Below are 14,558 nucleotides of genomic sequence, written 5' to 3' on the forward strand. Positions count from 1 at the left end.
TTTTTTACAATGGATGATTTTTCAACTAATAGTTGTGATAAACTATTTCATTCATCACAACCATCACACAGTACGATAAATTCTGATGTGGACGCTCTTGAACCAGAACAGCAGGAACTATTGGATAAGAAAAAAATTTCTCTGAGAAAAGAGAATGAGATGTACTTAAAAAAACACCCAGAAATAAAAGGAATTGTATCGTTGATTATAAGGTAATCAGATCTGGATATTGTATGATCACGTTTGGAAAAACAATTAGCACTATGTTTCAATCACATAATGAACAGTTTTTATGCATAAATACATACTCAAACGTTTTAAAATTTCATTAATACAATAAAAGTACAGTTAAAATTAGTGAGAGTTTAATCATAATTACTTCAGAATGATAGTAAACTTTTAGTTGAATCTTGTTTGTACGAAATTATTGAGTGTTACCTTAAACTCTTTGATGCAATTCAAAGAAAAATAAACTGTATTACTCCTTATAAAATTAAATAATAGTTTTGTTGTTGTTGACAACGATGATGTTATTAACTATCAGCATTTAAATAAATAGAAACTTAAATAAATGTAAGATTGGATTAATTTTCATCATGAAAAGGTTAAGTTAAAATTATAGTGAAACTTGCAAGATTATTATAGTCCACTCTTTGATTTCAAGCAGGTGTTTTCATAGTTATTATTGTTTAAAAATACAAAAAAGCATTTAAAATAAACAAAATTCTCAATCAAAAATTATTCAGTACTTACTAATTTACAGCTGTAACGATTTATTTTTAACGTGCTAAATACTTTATTCTCTTTACTATTATTATAAATTTGTAGTAAAATAGTAACTTGAATAAAAAACTAAACGTAATGCACAAAGTGCATTCAAAATTATTAACCTTTACTTTTTAACGTAGGTAAAAGCAGTTGAGATTTTGAAATTTAAAAAATATTTATCTGATCGGTACTTTGTTTCGTTATTTGTTACAGGAATTTATTAGAAGATAAACCTTGTTGCAGAGTGCAAGAGCATATGCAAGCATTTTTAAATAGACCACGTTCTGAGATCGATAAAGAATTATCAAGTTATTTTCTGGAAGCAAACCAAAAAAACAAAACCATCAAAGATCAGAAGACAGGAGCAGACTGTTATGTAACACATGATAACGATAACTTGCCTTACTAATACAAAAAAAGTACTACGAACACAGATTTGACTGTTATTACGTGGCTTTGAATTATTTTTAAACTTTTTAAAAAGGTTCACTCCTTTTAAATTTTGTAAAGACAAATATATATTTTTAGACATAACTCTTGTTTTCTACATTACTTTCTTAACTTAAGGTAAACAATTCTCTCATTTAATATTTTTCTTATGCATACATTTAATGGAAAAAGTGAAGTTTCAAAATTTTCTCACACTCAAACTTCTTGCAAAATTTGTGCATGTTCAGAATAATAAAGAAGTAAAACCATACCCTGCATATGTTTACGTAGAATTAAAAGTTATTTCAACTTTCGATAGGTTGCAGAAAAACGCTAACAAATCCCAAAAGAACGTGGAAACAAATCCATCATAAAATATAAGAACTTCAGAACTTACAGCTTTACACTGTTTAATTGTTTTAGGAACACCAACTTCTAAAACATGCTCAGCTACCAGCCTCCACCCCTGAAGTAAGTTAATTTTGCCATTTGGCCTGATAAGCTATCTAGATGCTACCTTCAGATTCTTTGTCAATGCACTAAGCAATATGTTTGTCTGATCAGCACTCCAACGGGTGCCAGGTTGAGGTCTGTCTCTACTTGAAATTTTTTTCAAATAAAAATTACAGTAATTGATTACAATAATTATTGATCGTTTTTATACATGTAGGCATATTGCAAATAAATTTTTCATTGAGGTAATAATTTTGTAAGCAAATCATATACTATAAAACACTGTCCTCTTGGTAGAAATAATAATTGTGTAGCAAAAAAAGTCAAAAATGAAAATAGGCATGAAGCATACAAATATAATTTTGTAGCTCTAGAAGTGATTCCTAACGTAGCTTTAGTATCTTGTAGTAAGCCTCAAACGTTGAAATATATTCATTACCAAACTATTGCAATGTTTATAACGAAATTTTTCCTGAACTCCCAACCATGACTTAAAAAAATTAACACTACATCGAAAGCAACGACAGTAAATAATTATACGTGACGCGTCCTGCTAAAAAAAATTTCCTAACAATAAAAATGTATTACAAATCAACACCATGTCCACTGAATAACTAGTTTTGGACGATTGTAGGTTAATCCATAATATGGTGTTGGGCAGGCTGTTTTCTATCAACTTTGTTAAGTTCTACTATATTTGTTGGTAAGGTAGTTCAGCGTCCGATGACCCTAAAAAAGACCGATGAGCTTCTTAAGTATACTCTTTCTTGACTGAAATTTACAGCAATTGTGACTGCCTAGATACCTCAGAGTGATCTTCTCTGACCTGCTGTTAAAGCCCCAGACTGATCTGGAGAAATATTACAAAGTCTAAAGCTTTGGAGCTAATTGTAGAGTTATTTGCGTCTCCTGGTATAACGTCGAAGACGTCAGTGTCTAAAGCATCTTTTTTTTCAGACTCAGTTGTTTTGGTAATCTAAGATGGGGAGATGGATTCGGGATGCTTGCCCGTTGGAGACTGTCCCGTTGGCTCAAGTTTTTTTCCCCTTCATAGCCGTTAGGTTCACCCAGCGCAGACCTTGGAGAGGATCGGTAATTCCTGGTTGAATGCTTAGAATCAAAAGGGTAATATAAAGTTGTTGGTCACTAGGGTTCCCAGCCTTGCGAAGAACAACTCCGTTCGTGACGGCTGCCAGTGAATGACTGACTTGGTTTAATAGTGGCCGTCTTTAGTTAACATAGTCTTTTAGTCGACGAATCGCTTCCGGAAATGGTAGTAAAAATGTATTTGTTGGCAAGGTAGTTTACACTTAGGTGGCCCTTAAAAGAACCGATGGAGTGATGGTTAAGTAGGAAACGTAAATACTTATAATAGCCCTGAAAAGGGCCAGTGGTAAAAATTCTAGCTATATCTTATTATTATTATTATTATTATTATTATTATTATTATTTTTAATGATGAAGAGCTGGCTACGGGTAGCTTGACTCTTACTCTTGAAGTCTCTATGTACGGAGACCGTGATGGAGGGAGGTACGCCGCTGACCAAAGAATATCTCGTCTTCGGGTCGTTCCCTGGATAACCAACCGCTCATCGTTACTTGGGAAAATGGGCCTAGAAAATACCTTCTATGTGGGTATGCCGTTGAAATGACCACTGAGAAGGAAGCTGTTGTGGCTGCCCGTGCTCCTCAAGGTTTTCTTCTCTGGCTTACATTCGTAGTGAAAAATTCTCTGACAGCACCAGGCTGGAGGGTGAAACGGCAACGTAATTCTGAAGTGTTGGAGCAGGTTGTACTCTGGCTAGACACGTCTCCTGATATTCTGCCGGAGACGTTATTGATTTGCATAATTTTTGATTGGTGGCACTCGTCAATCCTGGAGGATCAGGGTGTAAGTAGACCTAGGTTACTTGCCCATTGGGGAAGAGTGTCGTTGGTAACCGAGATACCCAGCTGCACGACTATCATCTACAGTCTCGATGCAGCGCGATAAACTGCGGGTAAACGATTCCAAATATTGTCGACACGCTTCGGCGTATTATAATTACACTTATTTGATTCTGTTGCAGGTAGCTTTAATTTTATGTCAACGCCACTTAGCAGATCGTACTGAACTAAAGCGCACAGCTAGCTTATTTTAGCAAAACTTTGAGCTTATTTATCGCTATTGTTATTAAATTTTTCAAAAAAAAAACTATGCAGAAAGCATCTCGAAATCATCAAGAATTAGTATGCAAAATTTCAGCAAAATTGGTTCAGTAGTTTTCGCGGTTAGCGATTACAACGGTTTTAGCGACTTTGCTTTATATATTAGTATGATGTTCCTTAGAAATAATAAATACAAAAATGAGAGTTAAACGATCAAACACATAAAAAAACACGTATTGAACTTCATTTTTTATTAAGTTTCACATATAATTAGTTATGAAACTAATTTCACGTTCTTACAATAATCAAAGTCACTGCCGCATACAGGTATACAACTAACGCTTTTTTTTTACACTTGCATGCCTTAGTATTACAAGACTTGTTACAACTGTACGCTTTTATTAAACCATTTGGTAAAGGATTCTTAGTCATAAATACTGGTATAAGTACGTTATCTTCATACTTGTAACCGAAACGTATTATATCTAATTCGACGTACGAAGGAAATATTGCTTTTTTCCAAATGTATGTCTGCGCATGTACTCTCAAAATGTGCAAGTGTAAAGCATCGGACGTTCATGGAATATCATTTAGTTTAAGTTTGATTCCACCTGATTGCGAAATAATACTAATTCTTGCATCGTCAGCTGTTTCACCCTTTTTATCTTATAATTGCAAATATAGTTTCTCTAATGATCGAATATGATGAGAATCAAACTGTAAGTCCTGGCCCAAAAGCTTGAGAGCATTAACATTTTCTTGTAACTTTACCAAATCTAATGCTTTTTTTTTAGTTTAACTTACTTGTACTGGTTACAGCCAGTAAAAACATGCGATCCCGGTAAAATATCACATACATTATAAGAAAGACTTTTAGCCCTTTAGCAATTACTTCAGACATCATATCACCTTTAACTTTATAATATTTAGTTAAATCGTCAAAGCCTCCCGATATAATTATTTTTTGCTGAGGCCTTAAGAAAACAAACTTGTAACTGTTTTTACAGAGAAATTTAAATAGTTTAATTTTATTTTTAGAATTTGTTAACAATTCATTAATTTCACTAGGTATTATCGTATCGGCATTTTGAATAACAGATGTTTGAATATTTTTTGCTCTCAAAGAGCTTTCCAGTTATTTCACACCAAGATTATCATACCGATCAAATACAACATTAACTCGAGAAACATTAGATTTCTTAAAAAATGAACAAATATAATTTACAAAAATACTTGTAAATTCACCAAAAGTACGGCTCTTGCTTAACTGCAGCATATGAATGATTACCATGCTATCAAAAATATGTACTTTCAAATTTAAAGAAGAATCGACTACTAAAATATTTTGTTTTTATTTTGTTCTTTTTTCCATTTCGTTCATGAGATCTGATTTAACTGAATTGAAAATTTTTTATCATTACTTTTGGAAGGAATTCAAAACATTTTTTTCTATTTTCACAAAACATTTATCTATAAAATTATTTTAAGAACTTTCGCCACTTTCTCTTAATGATAATAAATAAGAACGTATTTCGTCACTAGCTAATTTCGAGGCTAATTTGCCACTACAAATATTGTGCAAACGAAAGGAGATATCACCCGTACAAACAAACGTACATTTAGAGCTTACATCAATTATTTTTTCAATGTCTTGATCATCTTTATTCATTTGATGTGAACTCTATTCATTGTGATTAAATGATTATATACCATTTAAATTTTCTCCTTGCATATCGCAAAAAGAAAGGAGTGATTCGTGGATGGCATTTTTTACATGATATAAAAGAATCCATTTTTGCATTGCCTTTTCGTTTTGTGATATTCCCATTAAACCTCCTGATACAGCGGAAGATCTGATTTGAGACTGCTCTAAAGCTAAGTCGCAAACTGACACCATTAAAAATATCTGATTTCCATTTTACATATACCATACCACGTTTTAAATCATTTTTACTAGTATCTGGTGAATTCATCATATCTTGAAGATATAAAGATACGCCTTGAGCATAAAAAGGATAATTCATAGAAAAAAAAAATGGTAACATCTTGAATTGTGGCACAGGGGTCTTCTGCCACTATAATGACTGCGTCTATGTCACGAAGCCATCTGATTTATTAATAAGATCGTAAGTAGGGAGCCCGTAAAGCAAATACAAACTACAAAATACAAAACGCGAGAAAGGTAACACTATGCTGCGGAACCACAGGACAAACTTCTAAATTTAAGGGCAATAATTAAATTACTAAAAATACGGTACTGCTTTACTATAAAAGACACGGAATTAATTGTGAAGCATTTACGTTAACTGACGAAGGATAGGACAGGTTTGGGTTAAACTAAATAAAAAAACACTATTTATAAGCCACTGATGAAGATGTAATTGGTGGCTCAAAGGAGGAAATTCTTGCGAGAAAACCCCCTAAGAGGAGAAAAACGACCGGTACAAATTGAATAGGAAAAAATAACAACCTGGTTTGAATTGGTGTGCAGATGTAAATGTGTAAAGGTGTGAGTGTAAGCGCGCGCCCGCGCTGTTCTCCTTCTCGTCTTCGTACCACGGTTCCGCGAGTGTGGACGTTCGCCGTGGGTGCTCACAGCACGTGGTGAATGTTGACGCAGCACGTGGCTGTATTTTAGATTCAAACAAACAAAGATGAATTGATGCAAAACAAAATACGTTAATGCGTCGTGGCGCAACCAAAATACTTCTCAAAAACTTGAACAAGCGAAAATTACCCAAGACAAGCTACGTACACGATTTCTCAGAAAACAACTGCAGACCGCTCTGTACAGATGCAAGTATCGGACTCACCGAGGACTACCGAATTTTCCCAGTGGTGATACCCTTTCTTTCTCCCTCAACCCCCCCCCCCCTTTTCTACTGATGCGCGCCAATTAGTGGAGGTGTTGTTCATCTCGAGTGTCAATCGGGTGTTGGGACGCGAACAATGCCGAAGATGGACGAGGCAGACTCAGGATTCGATTTGAAGGGGGAGAGAGAACGAGACTCTAGAGCGAAATAAGAAACCCGCGTAATGAGTGTGTATGTTTGAAGTAAACGAATTTAAGCGTGGCTTAATACATTGATGATGACGAACGTGCTGTGAGCTTCAATCCTCCTCCGCTCACGTGGCGGTACTCGATTCAGTCGCATTCAACTAAACATGCTCCCCCCGTTGCGAGGATAGCGAGCAAAAACGTTAGTCGTAAGCGTTTTTCGTTCGATAATGTAGCCGATCTGCCTCCTTCGATTGGTTCGATTGTATATGTATGTGTGTGTGTGTGTGAATATATACAAAAGTACAAAATATGTACAAGACTCTTTTTCGATACAATAATCCCTATAACAATGCAATCGATGCTCAAGGTTGTTGTGGTGTAGAAATTGGTAGTGGGCATAACTGCGTGACGTTGCGCTTGAATATCCCTTGAGTTGTTCTAACGGTGACGACTCGAGTGCACTGAAAATAAAAAGCGGCCAGAGTAAATTGACTGTCCGGCTGTTCCAGCCTGTGCGACCCAAGTAACGATATATAGGCTAGACTTGCTTGGGAGCCAAGCAGAAACTGCTTGGGTGAGCCAGGTAAATGTGACCTGTCACTAACCAAGCAAATTTTGCTCCCTAAACTAAGTCATCTATCTGAAATAATGTAAGAGTACGCTCGGTCTTTTCAGTTTTCCTCATGAGCATATGATTTATTTATAGCAAATACAATTTATTAAGGTGGGGTAAATATTGAAAATCAATGTGAGGTTACAAGTACTTATTATTTATTATATTTCTTATAAAATTTTTTGTTACAAAATTATTTAAAAATTTTATCACAAAAGCTGCTCACAGAGAATGAATATATATATATATATATATATATATATATATATGTATATATATGTATATAATGTTTCACTGTATTAAAAAATTAATGGAAAAAATAAATAAGGAAGAACTGAATAACGCATACGTAAAATTGAGATCGAACTACTGAGATCTTCATTCCTAACATCGTCAATGAATTCGATGTCATTGCTTTGGACAAATGAAAATTTGAAGTGTTACATGTGAGTTGAGGGTGTATTTTATTTGCAGCGTCAACTTTTTCATCATTCTTATCTTGTGATTGTTTCCATGCATTATAACCCATTTCGAATTTTCTCTTATATCCGCACTCTTTCAATTCAAACAAATTATTAATCATTTGTTCGTCTATAATACCAAAAATATGCTCATCGGTACCAGCCTCTGTAATAAAAATCATTCATTCCATACATTCAAATACTGTAACTTTTCATGCTCATGTAAGATTTTTTTTCTACACTACTTACTATTTATCATAACTAAATACAATAGCATATTTATTTCAAACGTGTGAAACTGCACTCTTTGTATACAATCGTCCATTTACTATAGCTTACGTACAAGTGAATTTATAACCTTACCTTCAAATCTGGCGATAAATTTGTCTAAATTCCACTGACGTAACAAGGATTGGACAAACTAATCTATTACAGTAAGTAAACGGCCGACTCTCCACTTGTTCGATTAGTTTATTCATGATAATAGCGTACTATATATACATATAATTAAACACTTTTAATTAAATCTCACACGCACGTCACGCGGCCTGCAGAAGACCAAATAGACAATCTTGACTTGGCTTAGGGAGCAAGATTTGCTTGGTGAGTGACAGGTCACATTTGCCTGGCTCCCCTAAGCAGTTTCTGCTTGGCTCCCAAGCAAGTCTAGCCTATATTTCTTTACTTGGGTCACACAGGCTGGAACAGCCAGACAGTCAAGCTACTCTGGCCGCTTTTTATTTTCAGTGTGATGCCATCGGCGCCTGGATGGATCTCGACGACAACTCCCAACCGCTAGCGCATGCACGGTTGATTCTTATCGATGAGTAAAACGGTCGTATTTACTTTAATTTCGTGATTCGATTCGCTCCATTTTTGTTGACGCTGCAGCTCGTGAAGGTACTCCAAGTAGCACCGCTTCCAAAAGTCCTGCCATGCTCAGGTGATAAATCGCCAAACTGACAGCCGGTTACCTGGAACAGAAGACAGATCAGCTTCCGGCAAAAAATTCAAGGGTCGTCCAATTAATAAATGCGCCGGTGTGATGGCTGTTAAGTCATTAGGATCGTTAGATAAACTATAAAGTGGTCTTGAGTTCAAGATTGCTTTAATTTCTATCGCAAGGGTATTGAGTACTTCGAAAGTAAGCAACTGATCACCGATTACCCGATTAAAATGATGTTTAAACGACTTGACGGCTGATTCCCATAGTCCACCGTGGTGCAGTGACAGTGGTGGATTAAAATGCCAAACGATATTTCTTTGGACAGCAAAATGATTGACATCGTCACGGAATTGGTCAGAGTTAAACAGATTATACATCTCTTGTAGTTGATTATTGGCTCCGACGAAATTCGTGCCATTGTCAGAAAACACGTGACTCAGAATGCCTTGTCAGCCACAAAACCGCTTAAAAATTCCTAAAAAACCTTCAGTCATCAAGTCGCTTACGATTTCGAGACGTACAGCCTTAGACGCCATGCACACAAACACACATCCGTAAACTTTAACTCGATTGCGATTTCGCAATTTTTTCTCTTTAATGTATAACGGTCCGAAAAAATCCACCCCTACATGAGAAAACGCGGCTGCTTCGGTTACGCGAGCTGACGGTAAGTCTCCCATCTTACTGTGAATGGGTATTGGTCGATTTCACACGCACTCCACGCATTTCAGCACTAATGTCTAACTTGCTGTTTTCCGTCCAAAAGCCAAAAACGCTGTCTAATTGCGTGAAGTGTAGTTTGAATCCCGGCATGCAACGTATATCGATGAGCATCGCGAATAATTAAATCCGTAACGTCATGGCGCGATGGTAACAAAACCGGATGTTTTTGATCAAAAGAAATTTTTGCGTTTCTTAATCTCCCGCCCACTCGCAAAAGACCATGCTCATCGATAAAGGGATCAAAAGCTGATAGACGAGTATTTTTTATCGATTTTGAGGAAGACAAACGCTTGATCTCGTCCGAAAATTGATCTTTTTGTATCCTACGTAATATTACTCGCTCGGCCTCGCGCCTCTCCTTCACACTGATATTCTTTCCTTTAAACTGGTTGACCCGTTTGATCCGCAGACAAAAAGCAATTACGTTAATCAGTTTTGAATAGCAAGAAAATCGTAAAAAAATTTCTGTCCCTGAAATTATTAACAAACACGTTTAACCTTTTAATCCCGATTATTCGCTCGGTAATATTAAGATTGTTTTTGGCCATTCGATTTCTGATTGCTTGAGCTACGCGGGGCTGCTAAGCCAAGTTTCATTTTTTAAAAACTCGATCGGCAATTGACCTTGCGAAAGCGCGTCGGCAGGGTTGTCTTTCGTTCGTACATGCATCCATTCGTGAACTGAATCCATTGCTTGAATTTCGTTAACTCGATTTTCCTCGAAAACTTTAAGGGCTTCCGGTGATTTTTGAAGCCAATGTAAAACGATCGTTGAATCCGACCAAAAAATTATTTTGTTAACTTCGAAATCGAGCACTGGACGCATTTCTTTAAATAATCGTACGAGAAGCAGTGCGCCGCATAATTCTAGTTGAGGAATCTTTTTCATTTTTACCGGTGCTACACGAGATTTCGCACACGCAAGATGCACAGAGCAATTCCCAGACCGATCTACAGAACGCACATTATATACATGCACCGTAACCCGCTTGACTCGCATCACAAAATCCATGTAAATCTATCGTTGCCGCATTGTCGATTAAAAGTTTCCGATCTATGGCAAAATTTTGGATGAGAGAAATCTGACGCGCAAATTTCATCCAACGAGTGTAGAGCTCCTGTGGTACTGATTCATCTTAATCGCTTTTTGCATTCCAACAGTCTTATATCATGATCTTCGCGTACAATACCACTGGTCCGAGGAAACCCGGTGAATCAAAGATTTTCGCAATTTCGGAGAGTATATGTCGTTTCGTGATTTTACTTGGAAAAACTATTTTTTTAACAGTATAAACAAATTCATCCGACCGCGAATCCCAAGTTACCCCAAGAGTTTTTAAAACTGGTTCCTCTTTTAACATGTTATCAGAATTAAACAGCTTTCGATCGAAGTTATCTAAAGCATGTCGGTGATTGGATGCCCACTGACGAATATTAAACCCACCGCGATTCAAAAGATCAATTAATTTGCCGCGAATTTGTAAAATTTCCTCGATTGAATTGGCACCCGTCAAAAGATCGTTGACATACAGATCGCGTCTCAGTATTTTAGATGCTCGCGGGAAATCGTTCCTTTCATCGTCAGCTAATTTATGAAGCGTGCGTATTGCTAAATATGGAGCGGACGCGACTCCAAAAGTAACCGTATTTAGTTCGTACACGGCGACATCTTTCCCGTTATACCAAAAGATCCTCTGATAACGCCGATCGTCGGGATGCATCAGTACCTGCCTATACATTTTCTCGATATCGGCTGTCAAAACAAACGCATAAGAGCTAAATCGCATTAAGTGCTCAAACAATTTTAATTCTAATTCAAACATTATCTTCGTGTACTCGTGATTAAGTTCGCCGTTAGATTGTAATTTGCGTCGCAAGGCGTGGAAACGACAGAGAGCTTGCGAACGAGAGTTTCATTATTCTGGCGCCTTTTCGATGAAAGAGAGTCGCACGATGTATCGTCCGGTTTGCTCACGTATTGTAGTATTGGTGTACTAACGCTCGCATGATGATTCTTTATTAGTTACCAGAGCCTCGGCCTTTACTTCTTCGATCGACCAAAATTGATTTAACTGCTCGCTCAAACTAAGTAGATTACACGACACTACGGATTTTTCTCGATTTTAACTGTGACTTCCGCCAGTAGTGCTCGACAGGTGAGTCAGAGTAGACGTGTTACGCTAGCTCGCTAACATATACGACGTACCTTGTTTGAAAATTACTTAAATTCGTTTCTCCAAAACCTCTTGAGGTTTCTTAATCTGTTATAGGCATTTCAGACTCCTGTTGGCTCCAGCTACCAGAGAGCATTGAACAGGCTCTCTTTATTTGAGCCAGGGAGTCTGTTACCTGCCTGTATGAATTTGTGCCTTATCACCGTCAACGTGGTGGCATCGTGAACTCACAGCTACATTGAGTAAATTGCAACTTCAGATCAAGCGTGGAGTGCGACCATTCTTCTCTGCAGGCAGCTTACTGGTCAGTCGTCATAGCGTTTCATCACACTTCATCACATTATATGCACTTCTGCACTATTAGTTTATCTATTAGTTTTTAATTCCAAATTAGTCTATCAGTCTCTTGTATTCTTTCAATACGCCTGTTAACTAAACTCAAATTAAATATTTAAACATAGAATTCTAACTTGATCATTTTGAGCTCAAAATTTTAAAATGTTAATAGCCCAAAATTGTAACGGCTTTTAAATTTGTTTTGATCACGCTTTGTTGACATTACTGACTTAGCCTCCGCCGCTTGTTCATACTCACCTGTATCGTACCTTTAAGCCTATCTTGTGCGTTTACTTAAATGTCGCTGTTATGTTTACTTAGATTATCGGCTACCGACATATGACTACCTCTCGAATTTTAAAAGTTATACACACTGTGATTTACGTAAAACTCTATTTACTTGACTACGAATTTGCCTTCAACGATGTTAATATTGCCCGTTTTATGCTCAGTTATATTATTATTTGAACCGTTTACTTTGATTTTCTATTATACTTACATTTATTGTGATTTATTTGTAAAGTTATCTGTTAGATACTGTCGTCTTATTTATATCTTACTGCGTATCGTGGTCAACGTCATATATATCTGTGATTCGTATTTGTGATTGTGTCTGTGCTTCTGTTATACATATACAGGGCGTTCTGATTTTGAGCCCGGAAAACTATGTCACGAGATAAAGCTCATCAAGCTCATCAAATGTATATATATATGATTAAAATTGTTCTACCTAACATACAAAATTCTATTGCGATTCAAATATAGTTACTTTCAAATCAATTCAACTTCACTGCAAGTATATAACACTATTGCGCATCAACTAGTAATGTAAGCGAATTGCTCGGAGTGGATATTCGTGTTATGCGTAAGTCGTGTCTTGTTTGTCGTCGTACGGAGTTCAGTTTAAAAGGAGATCGTCTCTGTGTGCGCTGTGCTGGCTGTGGTAAGCCTTATCATCGTAGATGCGTAAATCCATGTTTACTGAGGTTAACAGATTTATCTGTTGCTCACCGCAGCTGGCTGCCTGTGTGCATTTGATCCAAATCGCCTTATTCAGCCGGCTAAAAGTGGCACGCAGGCATGCAAGCGACCATTCTTTGACTTGGCTTCTGACACTGCAATAACTTGCAAACATCCTCGTTTAGACTCGTCCGTAGTTGAAGAAGAATCTGGTAACCCTAGGGCAGTCATGAGTGGCCATAACGACGAGCCATCTACTTCACCGGATCTTCTTCAGGGATTTCTAGCGGAATTCCGAGACCTACATTCAGATATGCGGGAGGAGCTCCGTGAGCATACTAAGCATGTTGACGCTTCAATTGCATCCTTGTCTGACTCATTCGGTAATCGCATGCAGTCTTTGGAGACGACTGTTGGTGTGCATAATGAGCGTCTCTCCGCCCAGGTTGCGGTTTTGCAGGAACGTTCTTTGTCGTATGATTCTGGTGAAATGCTCATAACAAACATACCCCCCAATTTTGTCTCGTCAAATGGTGAGGCTGTTAGGTTGATTCTGGAATATATGGGCTGCCCAGCACTATACCGGTATCTGCTCTCGGCGCGAGATCGGGATTCACCCGGTGACGGTCAGATGGGCCCCGGCGCTGAGGGCACCGGTAATAATATTGTTGATGCGGGTCCTGCACCAAGGGGCCGCACAATCATCGCCCGTTTTGTATCACCTGCTGTTAGAGATGAGATATTATATCATTCGGGCAAACTATCAAAGACTTCAGCGCGTGACATATTGAGAGTAGAAAGTAGTTCATACATCTATTTGCATCCGTATCTGCCTCCTCAGGTTTATCGGCTGTGGTGCAAGGCAGTTAAATTGCATAAGTCAATAAATTATGCTTTCCCTTTACTAAAAAACCTTACAATATATATGAGGAAAACTAAAAAATCACCGTTAATCCCGATCCTCACCGAGGCAGATCTCGCCAAGTTGACCCATGAACACGTGCCTGCTCTAGACTGACATAATATTGTCTCAGCTGCCCCCTCTAATATGGATTTACATGGATTTATTGCTCAAAGTACTTCTAATAATCAAAAAAATAAAATTATTAAAATAGCCCATATAAATGTAAATCGTCTTAGAACACATTTTCATGAAGTGGAATCGAAGTGCTTGGAGGAGAACTTTGATATCTTGGCACTGACTGAGACATTCCTTAAGGGGGCTCCTACGACTACTGCTGAGGTCAAAGACAAACAAAAAATAAAGTTTTGTTTTTCAATAAACAAATGCGTCTGAAAATCATTATGATATTTTTAATAACGTATGAAGTGGGAAAAATGATATTTATGTGTGCAGTTTAACTTTGTACGAAAAATTAATTATTGTTTTGACCAGCCTAGTGCATACGAGGATACACCACCAGACCAGACCACCTGTGTTTGTGTAGTATAGCAATGTAATATATAGGTATATGGTATATATATGTCGTGAACAAGTACGTCTGCTACCCACGTGACCTCCTGACCTCCCGGACACTATTTATTT

At 37.2% G+C, this 14,558-nt stretch overlaps 1 protein-coding gene across 1 annotated transcript; it reads right to left on the reverse strand.

Annotated features, from left to right (window-relative positions):
* Positions 1-10,705: 10,705 nt before the first annotated feature.
* LOC149375523 (uncharacterized) lies at positions 10,706-11,281 on the reverse strand. Its single transcript, XM_089598711.1, has one exon. The coding sequence runs from the start codon at positions 11,279-11,281 to the stop codon at positions 10,706-10,708; it is 576 nt and encodes a 191-aa protein (XP_089454837.1).
* Between the last annotated feature and the right edge of the window lie 3,277 nt (positions 11,282-14,558).

This window comes from Copidosoma floridanum, unplaced genomic scaffold (assembly GCF_036245765.1).
Source record: "Copidosoma floridanum isolate Cflo_tuat_1 unplaced genomic scaffold, Cflo_Japanese_pri ptg000006l, whole genome shotgun sequence".
Classification (NCBI taxonomy): domain Eukaryota; kingdom Metazoa; phylum Arthropoda; class Insecta; order Hymenoptera; family Encyrtidae; genus Copidosoma; species Copidosoma floridanum.

What these genes read in the sequence shown, in the direction of transcription:
- LOC149375523 (XM_089598711.1), bottom strand. Translation starts at nt 11,281, where the DNA reads ATGTATAGGCAGGTACTGATGCATCCCGACGATCGGCGTTATCAGAGG.